The following is an 18,488-nucleotide window of genomic DNA, read 5'->3' as shown; positions in this document are numbered from 1 at the left end:
TTTAATCTGTTCTCTCTGATGCAGCAAATGCTGACATTTAAAAGTTGAGGTTCCTTTTTTATTGCTGGCTTTGGTTCCTCTAGAGCAGACTGACTGCTATATTTGAACAGTGTACATATCACATGCAAGTACAGGGTTTTTTCAACACTCAGGAAACTGATCATGCCAAAACTGTTTGCCTGGAATATCTATCCATTACTTGTGGATTAGAATGTTTTCTAACATTAATTTTATGTCATGGTAGCTGCCCAAGTTTGGTGAAGATACTCTGAATTTCTTCCACAGCAATAGTGTCACTTTCCCCAGTTAAAAATCTGTGGTCCATTAGCTTGACAAAGGGATATCAACTAAAGAATTCAAATATCATTAAGCAAAAAACTTGGGGTCTCAGGCAACTGTTAGGTGAGGAGCTTTAAGTGGTAGCTACTGTTCAAACAGCTGGAATAAGTACTACTGGATTTAAAAACAGGAGGGTAGAGGGGCTCAGAGCATGGCAGGCCAGAAAGGTGGGTAACACCACAGATGGAACTAGAGTCCAGGAAGGAATTTTGGATGCCCACTGCTGTCTGACATTGACTTTTTTCTACCAGTTACTATGTACCTAATACTACATCATTAAGTACCTGACTTTTACTACCAACGCAAATTAGGGTCAAGCCTTAATTACAATTCTTAAAGACAATTATGTCAGCTATTTTAAGATGAAAAAGCATCTGGGAACCCTGTTTTCTCCAGTAAGGCAAGTCTTTCTGTTTTGTGTGAGTTTTGGGGGTTTTTTTGCTTCTGATTTTAATAGAAATTATCTAAAGAGAGAAGAGTGCAATATGCTGAAAACCTTATTCCACCTTCTGACACGTCACACCTTTGCTTCAAGTAAAATTGGCTTTTACACTTCAGTCCAAGCCCTGATTTCCAGTGACTGTGAATTCCAATTACAACTTTTCACCTTAAACTGGTTTTTCCATTACTGTTAAGGACAGAGGGTTACTTTTGACCTCAATATTGTCCACGCTGTGTCCTGGAGGTAACTGAGCAGGACCGCTGTCAGCAGGAGGTGTCATCTGCGAGTAAGGGAGCACAGCTGTGAATCACTGCCAGGTGTTCTGCTTGTTTCCCTGTACAAAGTGTATCCTGCACCTTCTCCACTTCTCTGTGGCTTCATTAATGAGCTGTCAGTTACCGAACACTGTAATAGTTGGGGATGAAAGATACTACAGAAGTGCAAATAATTACTGTCTCTGTAATGTTGATAGTCTGTGTCATGGTGAGTAGAACTTCCTAGTATTGCATCAGCGTGATTACCCTGCCACTCCCCGTCCACAAAGGAGAATAATCCTCCCTCAGTGCCAGCACACACACAATACACACATTCAGGCAGTATCCCAAACAATCTTAAATAACGATTTCTTCTTGATGTCTAAGAAAAAGGCTTTCAACAGCAATTGTAATGGTGAGAGAAGACAAGGTGATAAGAGCATGGAATAATATTAAGCCTGATCTAAGCTTCAGCTATATGAATCATGATTTTATCAGTGGTATGGAAAGATTTATAATGGATTATTTTCACTGCCATTCATTATTCCATCCTACTCCTCTGTGAGGTGCATTTGTGACTTTTGTGTATACAACTCAGCACTACAGCCATATATATCACACTGAAAATTCTTCTTATAAGTTGTCTGTTATTAACTTCTCACTCCTTTGCCCTATGTTTCATCCTGTAAGTTTCTTTTGTTAAACTAATGTTTCAAAATAATCCGTGTTGCTCTCTCTTCTCAACCTCAGGGGAAAATTCATATCTGCAAAGTGCAGAGTATTCATAGCATGATGTAAGCTATCTTTTTCTCTTCAGAAACAAACACACTGCATACTAGGTAAACCAAAAAAGATAAAATAATAAAATGTAGCTGAAATATAGTAATGTTTCACAATAGAATAATTATCACATCATCACATCATGTATTTTAAGGAGCATACACACAATTGTCTGCCAGGGCAAATAAAGCTACTGTAAGAGAGATATCAGCCACAATTTCAAATGCAAAATTTTAAAAATTCCAAATGGCCTTTTTTATAACATTTGAGGAAATAAATATTTACAAATATGTGGAGGAAAATAATCTAAATATGTTGCCATTATCATTATCTACCCAAACTGTAATATTATTTTTAATTACTAGCAGTAAGTATTTCTCTAGGGATTTTCTGATATTATCAACTATATACCAAATTCAGTATAACACTGTCAATTTAAAATCTGTTTAAACCATGCCCTGTGTTTTAACTTAAGTATTTTTTGACAGTGCAAAACAATTGATCCCAAAACAATAGGGTGGATGAGCACTGAAAAGAACGTATGTAAAAAGCTAATGCTTGTTTCATGACAGGATCACAAAACAATTTGTGCTAAAGTGTTTTGTCTGTTACAGCTTCATCCTTGTCTTTTTGTACTATTTGGTAATTATATCATAAATGCTGTTGTACCTCTTTTTTGTAGAAAAAGCTCTAATAATCGCTCTGTTATATACTGGGTAAAAAAAGAACCAGTGAAGGAAGAGATAGGTGGTGGAAGATCAAAAGCAGTTTTATATGTCCCTGGAATCTTCCCATGTCCTGGGTGTGACATCAGTGAGACACCCGTGGTGCTGCTCTGTTCCTGGGCAGGATCTCAGCGGCCCCAGAGGCTGTGGCAGCAGCCAGGAGCAGCAGGAGCGCGGTGATCCTGCCCACACCTCCCTTGGTCCTGCCCACACCTCCCTCCTGCAGCTCCCTCCTGCTGGGTACAGAGCGGGTGCCAGGTCATCGGCGGCGGCAGAGGCTTGGCTTTAAAGATATTTAGCGTGAGTGACGACTCATTTCATCTTCCATCTGTGTGAGGGAACACGGATATACAAGTGTTGCAAAAATAGCCTTTGGATTCACAGTGATAGTTAGGATTTCCTCTCTGATGGGAAATATCTGAGAATTATCTCTGCTCAATGAAAGAAAAATGAAAGAGAGTAACTGTCTTGGAACTGCTCTGTCCACTGATAAAGCTGCATTGTGTGGTATCAAAATAATTTAGAAATGTTCTGAAATTAAGAGGAGATCAGATCACTGGAAAACCATGCTCGATGGTGGTTTCATTCCTCCTCACTTTGCAGGAGCAGTGTGTGCATGGGTCCTCACCTTCCAGGAACAGGTGGCAATGCAAACAGAGGAAATGGTGCTGCTGTGCATCAGCCCAACCAGGGCATGCTCTGGCAAGTAGAACTGTGGCAAGAAATAATTGTAGAAATTAGGACTCTTGGAATCATCAGACCTGCTCTGCTTGGCTTCTGCTTCACTGTTTCATGGAAATAACTGCTTTGCTTGAGGGGGAAAAAAGAAACCCAAAGCTCTGTGAGGCCTGACAATCCCTGGGTTGTCCCATCTTGAGAAGACTGGACATGTGCTGATCTGATCTAAAACTTCCCAGCAACAACTAATGTCACACACAGCTTATCAGGAGGAGGGAGGATGGTGCAAAGATCCATGGATGAAGTGAAACAATCTGGCTCTGCAGTGGTGCCACAGTGACAGAGATGGCCCCATGGCAGGTGCCTGGCTGGGGAAAGTGGGCAGCAGAGGGGAACTTTGCAGTGACCTGAGTTACACATGTTCAGTACCTCTGTGGGGTAAACACATCAGCGTGCTTCAAGAGATGCCAAGAATGAGGTTGCTGCATGATGGGCATGAAGGACGGGATACACGGTGGTGTCAAAGGCAGCTCTGTATTCGAGAGCGACTTGTTAGACAGGGCTGGTGTGGGACGATGCCCAAGCCTCCTGTCCCTGTCCCCGTCCCTGACCGGGCTGCGGGCTTGTGCCAGCAGTGCCAGCGCTGACAGCCCCGCTCAGAACGGCTCCGCCTGAACACACCACACACGGATCAAGGGCCGGGGCTGTGCCACTGACCCGGTGCAGGAGCGGGGCCCGGCCCTCTGCCCGCTCCCGCCCCGAGCCGAGGCACCGCCCGTGAGGCGGCCCCGGCGCGGCCCGGCCGGATGTGAGCGCGGCGCCGCTTCCTGCGCCCGCAGTCCGCCCTCTCCCTCCCCGCCTTGGGTGGTGCCGCTGCCGCTGCCTAGTCCCCGCTCCAGGCTCAGGGCGGAGGCGGCTGCCGCTCCCTGCTCCGCTCAGCAGCAGCCCCGATGCAGGCCATCAAGTGTGTGGTGGTGGGCGACGGGTAAGTCCGAGGGACCCTCGGCCGGGCCCGGCCCTGAGCCGCTCTGCCGGCCCGGGAGCTGTCGGGCCGCGGGGCGGGAGCGGCCCCCGGGCCCCGCCGCGGGGTGTGGGCGATCCCGGTGCGGGGTGTGGGCGATCCCGGTGCGGGACGCGGCACGGCCGTCCTGAGGGGTCGGGGCTGGCCGGGGCCGCGGCGGGCGGCCGGGGGTCGGGGGCGGGTGGGTGTCGGCCGCGGCTTCCTGCTGCTGCCGGGCGGGGAGGGAAGCGCGGGCACGGCGGGGCCGGGAGCGGGGTGTGCAGGGGTCGGCGGGCCGTGCGCGTCCCCGGGCCGAGCCCCGCAGCGCCGTGGGGCCGGGGCCGTGGTGGTGACCGAGTGTTTCGCCTTGGTGCGGGCAGAAGCGGCCGCCGTGAATGAACAGGGTGTGCTGGGCTGTCCGGGCAGGCCGGGCCGCGTCTCTGGACTGACACTGCTTGCTGGTGTTCTTTCATCACCGAAGTAGTCCAAGTGTATTAAAATAATTGCTGTGTTTTTAATTATATGAGAAATTTAACACTGATTTGAAATACTTTTTGCGAAAGTAACAAACTTAATATCTTTTAAGATCTTGATTGTTGACATCTGACTTATGCAGTAAAACTGTGTGGAATGGGCTGAACTCTATGCAGATCATTAATGCTTTTAGACAGAAACTGGTTTTTTGCCGACAGACATCTGGTCTTGTAAGGCTCCTGTCTAAAGGAGACTGATAGGCCCTTGAAATACAAATAGTTAATGATATACTTGTCTGTAAAGTGTTGTTACACCTACAATATCTTAATATTGTGCTACTTACATGTGAAACAAGTTGGGGATGCTTTTTAGAATTGAGTTAATTTGTAAGTTTAGTAGTTGGATTTCAGTGTTTGGAGTGCTGGAATTGAGAAAGGAGTTAGTGTGTTTGGTATTTTTGAGTATTCTACACAATACTGTTCCCCTTAGCTCGGAGGGATTCTCTCTCTTATTGCATGTCAGAGCTCAGGGGAACATCACAGGCCAGCTGGAAAACAACACTTGTCTTATGCAGTTTGAGTTGTTTTTTGGTTTGTGTTTTTTTTTCCTTTAGGAGAAACAAAAATCCCAGTGTAGACTGAGCATAATTGGTATCACAGCAAACTTCTGTAGATGACAGAGGAGTGAAGTGTAGCTAAATGGATTCACTGCAGTGGTCTGTAATTTCACATGGTGCCTTAATTTTCAAGTTATTTGTGGCGGGGGGGGGGGTGGGGGGTGGTTGTTGATTTGTTTTTAACGATGTGGAATACCTAAAAAGTAAAAGCTAAGCCTGGCTGAAAGATAAACCTTACGGTGTGCCGAATTAGTTTTGATTTGCTGTGTAAGATTTGGAACCATGTGAACGTGAAAGTGGTATCTCAATAAATCATTGTCATAGTAGTGTAATTCTTTGATGCCAGATAGGGTAACTGTGGACTGCTCTTTTGTTTATATTAAATTTAAACCCAACAAAGTTGCTTTTCTATTATATATATATATAATTCATCTGAACTCTGTATTTACAGTGCTGTGAATAAATGTGATGCATCATATTTGGGTGGGGAAAAGGTTGTCTACTTCCTCCTCTAGGAGTGAGAACTCAGCACAAACCAGCTGTATAATGTTCAGTAACTCATTCAGCAGAACAGTTCTTTGGGCCATTTGCTTTGTAAACCATCCCTCTTCCTAGCATTTTTGTTTTTCTTTGTCTTAGAAATGTAGGTGGTGTAGTTCTACGTGACTTTTGTACATATGTGTGAACAACATACAGTAATTTAATTTATTTTCCTTCCTCTTTAGTTAGAAACAAATCTTTCTTAAGGTTCTTTTCAGGTACTGTTGATCATTTTTGGTAGCTCTGTATCATTCTCTGTTCACTGTTTTTAAAATACATTTAACTATTTGTGTTTCTTTGTGCTGTTGTTGCTTCAAGAGTTCCAGCATTGCAGGTATTCTAGGAAACGTCTTGTTTGGCTTAGATAAGGCCAAAATTTTAGTGTTCCTGTAAAACAATGCAGGTTAAAGATTTGCTTATGTAGTATAAAGCTTGGGTATTGTTTTATGTACCCTCCACAAAGATCTGCTAGGAACAAAAATAAACAAAGCTTTAGAAGTACCTGTGGTTATTTCTTTAATTTGTTAATGAGTAGGCTGTTTCTCATATGTAACTCAAGTTTTGTTCTTAGAGTTTTGGCTAATGTGTGTTTAGGCAACTAACTTGACTAGAAGAGTGTGGCATGTGTGCTCATTTGGGCTGTCATATTTTCCCCTTGTTTCTTTTTGTTTTGCTGTGGGGATTGTTTGGGGGAAAATAAATGACAACTGTTGCTTTGAGCTGTCGTGATAGAGAGCAGGAGGAATGTGCAGGACAGATGAAGAGCAGCCGCTGGAGTAACAGCAGGAATTGCTGTTGATTGACACTTGAGAAAAAGCACTGGTGGAAGTTATTTTTAGCAGCTTTTGTTTTCACTCCAAAAAGGCAGCTGTTAAGTGGTACAAAATCTCCAGTGATGTTGTGTAATGTTAGGAGAAGTTCTGTGTTCTGGAGAAATTACCAATTACTAGATGCCACAGAAGTTGTCGCACTTGGCTCTTTTGTAGGCATTTCTTAATTGTGGAAATACTGTAAGAGCAGTAATTTAAGAGCAGTCATTTTTTAATTGTGGAATACTGTAAGAATAGTAATTTAGGAGTCCTTGTTTGGAATTCTGCTTGATCTGAGGCCTTGTCTGCTAAAGCTGTAGGTTTTTTGTGTGTATTTGCTTTGATGGCTCCGGGAGAAGGGGAGGGCGTGTGTAGGGTAATTGGCTTCTTACTGAGTGTGGTGCAGTGTTTGTGTGAGACACTGAACAGCACCTCAGGTCTCTCCCGTGCCATCTGGAGAAAGTGCAATGACTTGAAATTTGGTAACTTATGTTACTGAAAAAGTTCTTTAAAACGTAGTTGTTTTGTAATTACTGAAGAGCATATTTGGGAGAGGGTGTGGCCCAGTGAGCAATACAGCTTATCTGAGAGCCATATGTAGCTAAACCTCCTACAGCAGCAGTACTGAACTCTTGATCTGAGGGTGGTACTAGAGAAATCTCAGCTACTCTTTAATGTCTGAGCAAAGACCTGGGCTGTTGTGCATCATGTCTGCCAGAGAGGTAGGTCACGTGCATCAGAGAAAGAAAGAAATGGCACAAGCAAAACCTTTTACAAAGGTTGCCACCTGTTTGCAGGTAAAACATGGCTCCAAGGAGCTCTGCTACAGTGGGGAAATTTCATATTACTTCTTAGCATAAATAATGAGAAGATATGTTTTATTTTTAGGAATTAATACATATGTGGTTATATAAATACATTGATTCCTGGGTGCTGTGCAGAGTAGCACTGCTTCTCAGTGCTGTCTTTTGTTAAGGTAGTTCTGTTAAGCATTTAAAGCTGGATTTCTGTAGGCCATGTTTTTAATGACAGTCAAATGTTGCTAGTTTCATTTATGTAATAGTGGGTGGACAGAGCTGTGATTAAGTAGTTGCTAGAAATCTTATGACTAATCTTGGTGTTATTTTAGATTCCTAGTCTCAGCCTTTATGTACAAGGATTTAAACTCTGCCAAACAGTTGGAATTCTCTTTAGGGAAGTTGCTTTATTACAGAAATTAGTAGTCTAAAAAAGTTGATAAAGCACTTAGAGGATGTACTTTATAAAGGCAGGCATTAGTGTTTATTTTTAAGACTGGTGACCATAATGATCTGATTCGTGTGGCAGTGAGCCAAACGGCAAGGAAAGCAGGAAACCTGGATGGAGTAAGTCAGAAATGGGGTTGTTGAACGTGTTTTTTCTTGTTTAAATTACTCTGGTTGATTGGTGCTACAGAAACACACTCCAGGCACTTCTGAACTTGGAATGAAATCTCTCCCCACCTTCCTGTGCTGTTTTGATTAGCCAGAGCAGACTCGGGAGTTTCAGTGCAAGGTGGGAAAAGGAGTCTGGATGCACAGAATAGTTCTCGATCTGCTGCTGAAAATGTTGAGTTCAACGTTAATTTGTTGGAAGCTCAAATTACCTGTAATGACCTTACTGGAAGCTGAAGCGTCAGCCCAGACAGGTTCCAGAAGCGTGAGAACGTGTTGTGTCTGTGCCTCAAGAGGTTCCCAAAGCGTTTGGCTGTTGCTCCGCTCGGGATCCTGAAGGTTTTCCTGCCTGTCCTTGGTGAGCTGGCCCAGCACTGCCGGCTGTGTGGTGTTGTGAGAGCGACTCAGCAGCACATCCAAACTGATCTAACTCATCAGCAGGCGGCTAAAATAGCAAGTTGTCCTTATGGGGGAGGAATAACTTTCCTTTACTCCTGGTTCTGGCTTGTTAGAGGGTTAGTTCTGGAGCTAAGATGGGATCTCCTCTTTTGACAGCTGTTTAGCAGGTATCTGCGTGGTGAGCTGCTCCTTGGTTGTTTCCCACACTAGTCTTTTTTAAGGGTAAATCCATCTACTTTTGAGCACAAGTATATCTCAGACCTTTTACAACAAGGGAGTGTTCAGAGATTGTACTTAATGAGAGCAGAATTAAAAGCCTCCTTTCATGATACTATTATAGCTTGGTAAAGAGAGTGTGTGCTGAAAGGAAAAAAACCCTCAGCCTGTGTGAAGAGCTGGTGTCTTAGAAGCAGGGGTGGAAAACTGCATGGTATGATCAGAGGTGCAGCAGATAGGGTGTTATGCCAGGTATTGTCTCAGAAACATAAAGCAAATTACAATTAAAAATGCGTGTGAGGGACAAAATCCCTGATAATTTTCCACGCTGAAGCATCTTTTCCATAGCTCAGGCATTTCAGGTGATGTCAGAAGCTATAAAATACCTTCTTGGGCTAATGCAATGAGGCACTGCTTGAAGTTGAATGGAGAGACTTTAGTTAGAGGTTGAGCTGTGACTTACAGATATGACAAAGCTCAAATACACTTGTGAAAGATTTAGTTCAGGAGGCTCATGAGTCAAACCTCCTACTAATGGCATGATCATACGTGTAGGTGCCACAAGGTTTCAAAGTTACTGCTGGCTGGCTTTGAGCAAATCGCTGTAGTGATAAAACATCTGCAAGACGATGCAGTTTTCCCTGCCCAGGAGCAGGAAGGGGGATCGGGCTGAGGCTGTCTGGCAGCATCGCCTTGGAGGAGCAAGCTCGCTCCCGGAATCTCTCACCCGCTCAAAGGACTGTGCACTGCAAGGGAAGCAGTCCGCAGTGCCACAAACGCTCTTTGCAGACACTATTTTTAAAAAGAAGTAAGGCCCGATTTCAAGTTTTCCAACACTTAATTGAAACTGTAACAAAAATTGAATCCTGTCGTTAGTCAAATGTTTGACTCCAGATAAGATGTGGGGAGAAGGGTGGAGAGGGAACGAGCTGGCTGCCAGAGTTTTGAAGAAATCCTGGAAAAGAGCCTTGTCCTGCTCCCATTTGGGGCTCTTGTGAATTAGATCAGTAGGAAGAGGTTTGGTGTTCTAGGTTTTCCAATACTGGAATGTAATTTATCTATAAATCAGTTAATGAAATGTTTGAGTAGCGGGTGAACGCATGTGGGGAGTCTCTTTGCAATAGCAGTACATAATGTGAGAGTTACCATTTGGATTCATTCCTTAAATACTCAAAAGTAATGATGTGTTGAGAAATTATACTTTTCAAGCCTTCTTTAACTTCATTTATATGGAAGTATACCATTTTCTGGAAAACATAACAGTTTTGGAATTGTGTAAGGGTATCTGGAAGTATTTCTCAGGTATTTTTAATTTCAGAGAGTTGGAAGAAGGCCATCTTTCTGAGTATTCAGTCAGATGACTAGGAGATGTTAGTAGTGTAATTAATACATGTGGGTTTGTTGGAGGTTTTTGTGACTAAAAATTAACAAAATCTGTAATTTATCACTTCACAAAATGGTTGTTTATACTAGGTGTGTTTTCATTGCCAGTAATTCTAAAGCTGCAGTCTGTCAGTTGTTTTCCTGCACAGTAGTGACTGGAGATGTTCAGTTGTCCTTAGGCGTCTGGACGTAATTAGTCTTCTTCCCCTAAAAGGAATACTATTTCTTGTTATTCAAATGAACGTGTTTTACATGTGAACTTTCTCTTTTTGCAGTGCTGTAGGTAAAACATGCCTACTCATCAGTTACACAACCAATGCATTTCCTGGAGAGTATATACCCACGGTGTAAGTACTTATAAAATCCAAAGAACTCACTTCTGTCAGCTTCTCAGTGCATGCTGCCATTCCAGATTCCTTACCTGAACTGTTTGAATTGGCTGCAAGCACCCCTCACTTGGAGGTTTTACTGTAGCACAGTCACACCAGTGCTTGCTGATGGCCCCTCAGTTTTGGCTCTCGGTGCCTGCCCAATTAGGGACTAACATTCACTAACATTTTACCAGATGTTGTTCTCTTCCAAAATAGTGTGTTTCTGTCCCTAATGTCATTCATAATAAGCCGTCCCAAGGCTGAGCAGCTTGTAAAACATTATATCATAGTCAGAAATAGTTGTCTTACATGGCTGGTGAGTTTTTGTTTATTTGTTCCTGCCACTTTTTGTGCTACTGCCAATCCTGTGCTAAGCCAGCCACGGCTCTTTAACTCCTCAGGCGAGACTGTGGAGACTCATTTATTCTGGTGCTTCCCTTTTTCTTTCACGCAGGGATTTGTCAGTATCAGTATTAGTGCAGTTCTCTTTTCCAGGGCCTGTTGGGGGTGTTTTATACATGTACTGCTTCTTTGCCCTTTTCAGATGTCTCTGTATTTTTGTCTGGCTATGCTGCTCTCTGAAGTATTGATGAGTTTTTCAGACAACAAAATACATTCTAATAAGGTTTACAGATGACTTTTGTTACCCATCCAAGGCCTTGTTGCCTTAGTTACTGCTGTTTCTTTTTTCTTGGTCTTAAATTGGAGTTTTTGCACTGCAGTGTCTTGTGTTCCCAGTGAACTTGGTTTATCCTTAATGAGTCATTAAAACCTTTGTACCCACAGCAGTGATGGGATAAAAACGATGCCTCCACTAGCCCTTGGTTATGAGCTTTGATATTTCATTGGAGGGGGTTTTGATTAGTAGGATTAATTAGCTTTTCTCTTACCTACTGTTGTCATTAAGGATTCCTTGGTTGTTGCTCCTGTATCTTCTGTTCTAAATCTCTCACCATGAGACAGATTAACTTGCTGAATGTCCCACTGAGACTGGAAAGTGCTTGCTAAGTACATCACCTGCTTTCCCTTACTCTCTGGGATTAACACTTCCTTTGGAAGAGCCATCACTGAGATCACTTCTGCTCAGACTGGACAAAGTCTGTCGTGTATAATTTTTTATTCCATTACCCAATATCACGCTTGCTATTTAAAGAACATCTTTACTCTCTGGGGAGCCAACAGATGCAATGAAAATGTTCCCTTCCTCAGTTTTCCCAGTTTTTTCCTCTGAGGGAAAAATCCTTGGGTGCCTTATTTTATTGAAGCTAATGCAGCTAACTCTCTCTTTATTTTTAGTTTTGACAACTACTCTGCCAATGTAATGGTTGATGGAAAACCGGTCAACCTGGGTTTGTGGGACACAGCTGGTCAAGAGGACTATGACAGACTACGTCCACTCTCCTACCCGCAAACAGTAAGAGCTGCAGGGTGAAACCAGGAGCAATCTTCCCAGCTTTGTCTAGCATAAAGCATTTTTCTTTTTGAACATGAGGCAAACATTGTCACACCTGGAGTCGTATTTATTAGTAGCACTGACCCTCTTTCATTTCATGTGCTGTAGCTGTAATTTATAACCTCTAGGGTATGTGCAGTTGTAAAAAAAGTTAAAATTTGCATGCCCCTGTGTATTTGTGTGCACTGGTACTTGCTGGGTTTTATGTAGTTGCAGCCTCAGAATTGTCTAGAATGTTTGATTTAAAATAAAAAAACACCCCGCAACTAACTCAGAAAATCTCGGTGAATAGTCCCATCAGCTAGTCCATTGATTTTAAGGTTAGCATGCCTGCCAAAGGCAGGGTTTGTTTTTGGTTTTAGGCGATGTTTGGCTGTAACCTGACACTGTCACTGCTAAGCACTTGATATTGTTTAGTCTGTGTGAAGATGTTCTACATGGGAAAGAGGCAGCACTGAATGAAGAGATTATTGGTATTGACAGAGGCTGCGGTGTCCCAGCTTTCCAATGTACTTGAGCCCGTGGTTATTTTATTGCGTGCTGTAGTTTGTGCTGTGACATCCATACAAATGTGCTTCTGTGCTCCCTGTGCAACCGGTCGAGTCCTGCCTGCCTCCTGCATCTTTCCGTGTTCGAGGAGAACGTGATCTGCTCTCTTCTTTCCAGTGTGACTTCAGCTACACTTGATCTTTGTAGAGGTGGTTTTGTAATCTGTTCAGAGCAGTGGCTTTTACCTGATGGAACTGTGCTATAAGTAAAGAACGGGTAATTTGCAGGGGGGTTTTGGCACTGATTACTCTTGCTGTTGACTGTCAAATATATGCTAAATGCTAATAATGTAAAATGCAAAATTGTTTCACTCTACAGCATAACTGCTCTCTTGAATAATGTGAATCCTATTTAAGGAGCTCTGGTGCCTATTTTCAGTAATCTGTCCCTAATTCATTATTTTCCTTAATTCACTGCTCACTAACTTACAGTCATTAGGCTTCCCCATCAGTTATGGTACACAAGATTGATATGAATTTGCCAGTTGTGGGAACTATAGCTGAAATGCCAGAAATACCTGTCTATTTTAGAAGGAGAGATAATGGAAAGCTGTTTTTCTCTAATACTTAGATATTTGTGGGCTACTTAAAACTTCAGTTTTGCTTAACATCATAAAAATAATTTCAAAAAAGTAGAAGAAGGTATGGTGAAAGATCTTTAGTAGGGACAGAATGTCTGTGACAAAGGAACAGAATGCATATACACATCACCAGTCTGCTAAAGTAACTGTGCCTTTCTGGTAGACTGCAAAAGAATTCTGTGTCTAAGCATCTTAGGGAAAGGGTGTTGTCTGTACCGGGATGTAGAACTGTTCAGTACAGGCTTGGAGTACTTTTAGTTATTTGGATTGGGTTTTTGCAGCAGAAAATGGAACAGGATGGTAAGTCTTGAAATTCTTGTGAAGAAGTCTTCAGATTTCAGACTTGAGCAGTTATCAAAGATTCATCACCCCCACAAAACTAACAAAAAGCACAGAGGAAGAGAACAGTGATGCTGATGAAACCAGACCTTTTTATAGGATCTGTGTTCAGCTTCCCTTTTCCTTCACTGGTCTATTTAAAACTGAGCCCTTGCGTGTTCTTGTGTTCCTCCTTTCTCAGTTTGTGCCCTTGAAGGATCTTTTGGGCAAGGTGAAAGCAGCAGGTGTTGGTTACTTGGGCAGTGTGTGCTGGGATCAGCCACCCAGCAGGTAACAGCTGGTAACTTCACAATGAGGGCTTGGCATTAATTTATATCTTCTTCTCCTTCGTATTTTTTATTTTATTCCTTAAAATATATAGGAATTTAATATCTTCTCATAAATGCATTTGAAATCTACTCCTATTTCCAAATATTTGGAGAAGGAAAAAGTTGGGACAAAAAAGGTGGTCATGTCTGTTTCCTCAGGAGACCAAAGCAAAGAGAAATTGTTGGTTGGGTGCTTTTCAGGAGAGGTTTCATCCTGCAGGTTTCCCCTGACAGTGCAGAACTGGTTTCTGGGGAAGGCTGGTGTCTGCTCTGGGTGCAGTTGGTTGTGCTGAATTACAGGGCAGTGTCTCTCTTAAGAAGAAAATCCTCCTTGAGAATATCTGTGAGCAGAAATTGCTGACTGAAAACATTTTTCCTTAAATCCATTTGAGGAGTAACTTTATCTCCTACTGTTATTAGGTTGGAGGAACCAATGGTAAGAATATATCTTCCAGTCTGACAGATCAACCTATTGCCGTATGTAAAACTTTAAATAAACTTCAGTTCCAAGTTCTGTCATCTTGTCTTGCCTATGATAGTGATAAATTGGCCCCTATTTTTTGAACAAATACTTTCCTTGGAACTATCAGATTGCTAGATCTGAGAACTCTGTTACCAAATTTATATGAGTTGCTAAGATTAAATATTTTCTTGAAAACAAATAGCTTTTCCTACTAGTGTGCAAGACACCTGAGATCTTGTGGTTACACCAAATCATTTGATCTCTGGAGCTAGTGGAGGCGAGAATCTCCTCAAGTGCAGCCCTTGAGTCCCCACAAACCTGCAGAATTGGAAAACAGAAGTAGTGGCCATAGTATCACATTATTTGACGTTGTTTCTTTCTTCTTCTGGGACGCTGCTACGGAAACTTGTCGGGGTGATGCATGAACAACTGGGTTGCAAGTGCTTAGCAGTGAGATGTCAGCTGCTGACCTAACAAAACGCCTTGAAATGCAGCACAATCAACTAACACTCTGCAATGCCTGATTCTGTAGCACGTTTAGTACCGGAATAAATACGGATGCAGAGGTAGGCTGGGGAAAGTTGGGCTTGTTTGGGACACACCAGCGAGTTTTGGGTCATACAGCAAGCTTACATCAACACAGACAGAGGAAATGTGTTGGGGTTATTCTGAATGCTTGCAGACCTGGAGCGTGTCGTCTGTGAAACCTGAATTGTATCCTGTGGTTACTACAAACACGTGCTCTGAAATGTTTTTACCTGCTCTTACTTAGAATCTTTCACCTTCAGCTGAAAAGCAAGATGTGTAAGATCCCTAAAAATAACAGTTTTTCTCTCTGCTTTCTCATTATTTAGAAAGGGAGGAGCTTTGAGATTTAATGCCCTTTTCAATTGTAATTTGGTTATAGAGAAGTTCTAAAATCTTATTTTACTAGCATTCAGTAGAAGTGAAGTTCTATAGGAAGTTCAATCAGAAGCTGCTTCTGCAAGAATTGTAGAAATTCTTGGGTGAATTTTTTTTTTTTAAATTTCATACTGTTGAAATTGACCTTTGCAATTTAAGACTAGAGTTGTGTGTTAACACTTTGCAACTTCCTATGCTGGATGAGGTCCGTGAAGAAGAAATGACATTCAGAGAAAAAAACCCTTTCAAGGCAGTGGTATTAGTGTCCTGGTTGCTGGCTACTGCAATAGCTGATTTGAATTTGACTGCAATCTGTTATTTGTTTCCCCCTTTCTCTCTGGCTGCTTGTAGCTGCCTGGGAATGGATTTCCCACAGCTGCCTCTGATTGTCGTGTGCCATTGTATTGCTGACCTTGCCTTTTGCCAGTGTGGTAGAGCTGGCAGTGTGATGGAGGTACTGGTGGTACTGGCCTGTTCATGACACTCTGCAGTGGTTTTCTGTTGGGCTGACCTCTCTCAACTTCTTTTATAGGATGTCTTCTTAATCTGTTTTTCCCTCGTGAGCCCAGCTTCCTTTGAAAATGTCCGTGCTAAGGTAAGGACGAGCTGGTACCGTTTCATTTCTGAATGTTCATCATACTCTGCACTTTACAGCACAGCTTGGAAAATATTAGGTGCTTTTTAAATTGTTTTTCCACAGGCCCCATGAAATGAAGCTTGAAAAAGCAGAAATCTGTTTGCCTAACTTGTGAGTCATGGAAGTTCAGGGCACATGACACACTTAAGTATGAATTGTTCCTTGATGCATTGATAACAGTAATTTAAGTGTTCAGCCAGCAAGGTGCTGAAATCACAAACAGGAGCTTCCTTTTAGTACAGTTGGAAAAAAAAGTTTTAAAACAGATGCATGGAGAAATTGGACTGATAGCACTTGTTCCTTGCATCAGCCATCCTTCTGCACATACTTTGTGACTGTGGGAGTATTCCACATCCTCAGACAACTCAGCTGCACGAGGAGGTGTCTCCATGGGCAAGGGGGGGTCAGGGCTCTTCTGGTGCGTGAGAAAAATACAGCCTTTAATGGGCTACATTTTTAAATACGTGGAAAGAGCTGTTGGCTCCGTTAACAGTGATGTGCCCTTTTCTAATCCTGCCCTGATGGGATCTGGGCACTCCCTCTGCTCCGACTGAGCGGGAGTGAAGGACTGGGAGCTTCCAGGTGTGATGTGCCAGGGCCTTCAGGGAACTCTGCCCCCCACAAAGAGACACCATTTTTTATTTGTCCTTTTCAGTGGTATCCTGAGGTGCGGCACCACTGTCCCAACACCCCCATCATTCTCGTGGGCACCAAACTGGATCTGCGGGATGACAAGGACACCATTGAAAAGCTGAAGGAGAAGAAGCTGACTCCCATCACCTACCCACAGGGCCTTGCCATGGCAAAAGAGATCGGTATGGCAGCAGCGGGGTTCTTGTGGGCTGTGCTTGTGCAAGGCCTTGTACCTTAATTAAACGGAATGCCTGGCTTTTGTTGTGGAGCCAGCTGGGAGCAGTGCTGCAGGAGCTGTGCAGGGCTGCTCTGTGACTGTGTCTCTGCTTCCCCCAGGCGCAGTGAAATATCTCGAATGCTCAGCACTTACGCAGCGAGGCCTCAAGACAGTGTTTGATGAAGCCATCCGAGCAGTGCTGTGCCCCCCTCCTGTAAAGAAGAGGAAGAGAAAATGTCTGCTGCTGTAAACGTCACCCTCCCCCATCCCATCAACCCTGTGCTTTGCTCAAACAATGGAGCATTCACATGCCAATTTTTTCTGTTATAAATTAGTTCTCTTCCATCAATTCTTGAACCGATTGACAGTTTAATGGTTTAATTTCTTTAAAGTATGATCCTTACCTTGCATCCTTCTAAGAGCAATCTCCTGAAAAGACACACCTATGTAAAGCCTTATTTTTAAAATCCTCTTCTTGCTCAATTAAATGTTGCCAAACTATCTGCTGAACTAAGTCGCATTGTTGTGCTACAAACACTAAGCACTAAACTGTTTTTTAAAGATTCTTCTTGAAAATGACTCTAATTTCTGGTAGGAAATGCAAAATCTCTTTATAGTTTTTCACAGTAAGTAACAGTGCCGGGGAACGAGCAGAACACTGCGCTCTAATGTGTTTTATTCGGAACTGTTTTCCCAGCGCGGCCGTTGCCTCGTGGTGCATCCAGCACCCATCTCTGGCAATGACTGACACCCCTGAGTCACAGTGTAAATGCTTTATCATTGGTAAGGGCTTGGTTGCAATCTAGTTCTTGCTGCTGTGATTGAAAAAAATGACTATTCTTACTGAAGTGTATCTGGTCCTTTTGACAGCATTGTATTGTGATGAATAAATGGAATATTGGGTTGGAGCAGGAGATAGTGCCAGACAGTATTTTGACACTGTACAGCTGACTTACACTACACTGCCAGAGTAGCTCAGCAACCATTTTCCCAGAGGTGCAGTAGTGGAGAGAGGTTGGTGTTCATGGATAAATTCCTTTGAATTTCAAGTAGGGCATTCATGTAGGTACAATTCCGAATCAGTCATTCCCACTTTTATGTAGTAAATGCTTTTCTTGTAGAATCTCTTCTTACTGAGCAATATAACTTGTATTTTAAAACCTTCTGATTGATAGAAGTTTGCTTTTTTTCTTTTTGTTTTTTTTTAGATTAGAATGTTCAAGCATATCCTCGTTTTCCTGTTATTTCTGACCCAGTAAGTTATGCTTTCTGAGGAGCTTTTAGTCTATTAACTAGGTGTAAAAATCATGTGAAGCAGCTTTACACATTTTAGTAATTTTTATATTTTAAACCTCTGTAACTGACAAACCTTTCAACCATCACTATTTGCAAGGTTCCCCCCACTGTAACATGACTAATGCAGCCAAGTGTTCTTCTGTCACTCCATGTGCAGCATCGATTGCGTAACGGTAACTTGGGTCTGTGAGGTTCTGTAATTAGTGCTAATGTTCTGTACCTTCCAAACTGGCAGGAATATGATGTTGAACTACAGCCTTTCAACCACTAAAGCAAAATTTAAAAATAAAAGTTGCAAAATTGTGAAGTTTTTACATTGATCTTTTGCTAATGCAATTGGCAGTATGTTTTGCATGTATGACTTAATAAATCCTTGAATCACGTGTGTGGTAACGTTTTGAGTTTCTGAGCGAGCGTCTCGTTCTTGTGCCTCCCTGAGCACACACTCCCGGCCCAGGGCAGCAGCCCTGTGTGCACGTGTCTCCTCAGGGCCAGTGCAGAGCCCAGGCTGGCAGCGGTGCTCTGAGAACCCAGACCGAACACAGCACGTGGCAGCAGCTCTGCAGAGGCCTTGCCCTCTCAGTGCAGTTCTTACAGCTCCTGCTGCTGCTTGCGCAGTGGCTTAAAGCTGCTGGCAGTGGGGGGCAGGGTCTCTGTTCCGCTCTGTGCAAA

The 18,488-nt window shown here is 42.9% G+C and overlaps 1 protein-coding gene across 1 annotated transcript; it reads left to right on the top strand.

Annotated features, from left to right (window-relative positions):
• Window positions 1-4,026: 4,026 nt before the first annotated feature.
• RAC1 (Rac family small GTPase 1) lies at window positions 4,027-18,217 on the top strand. The gene is made up of 6 exons (XM_040078752.1): window positions 4,027-4,203; window positions 10,343-10,414; window positions 11,735-11,852; window positions 15,566-15,628; window positions 16,326-16,485; window positions 16,640-18,217. Exons 1-6 carry the CDS (start codon window positions 4,169-4,171, stop codon window positions 16,768-16,770), a joined length of 579 nt encoding a protein of 192 aa, XP_039934686.1. The 5' UTR covers window positions 4,027-4,168; the 3' UTR covers window positions 16,771-18,217.
• The last annotated feature ends 271 nt before the right edge of the window (window positions 18,218-18,488 follow it).

The sequence above is a fragment of the Hirundo rustica genome, chromosome 15 (genome assembly GCF_015227805.2).
Source record: "Hirundo rustica isolate bHirRus1 chromosome 15, bHirRus1.pri.v3, whole genome shotgun sequence".
NCBI classification, from domain to species: Eukaryota; Metazoa; Chordata; class Aves; order Passeriformes; family Hirundinidae; genus Hirundo; species Hirundo rustica.
This window is presented reverse-complemented; position numbering and strand designations above follow the sequence as displayed.

Bases quoted from the DNA above. Each gene is read 5' to 3' on its own strand.
- RAC1 (XM_040078752.1), top strand. From the start codon at position 4,169: ATGCAGGCCATCAAGTGTGTGGTGGTGGGCGACGG. The intron at 15,629-16,325 runs GTAAGGACGAGC...TGTCCTTTTCAG, and splicing joins TTGAAAATGTCCGTGCTAAG to TGGTATCCTGAGGTGCGGCA. The intron at 16,486-16,639 runs GTATGGCAGCAG...TGCTTCCCCCAG, and splicing joins TGCCATGGCAAAAGAGATCG to GCGCAGTGAAATATCTCGAA.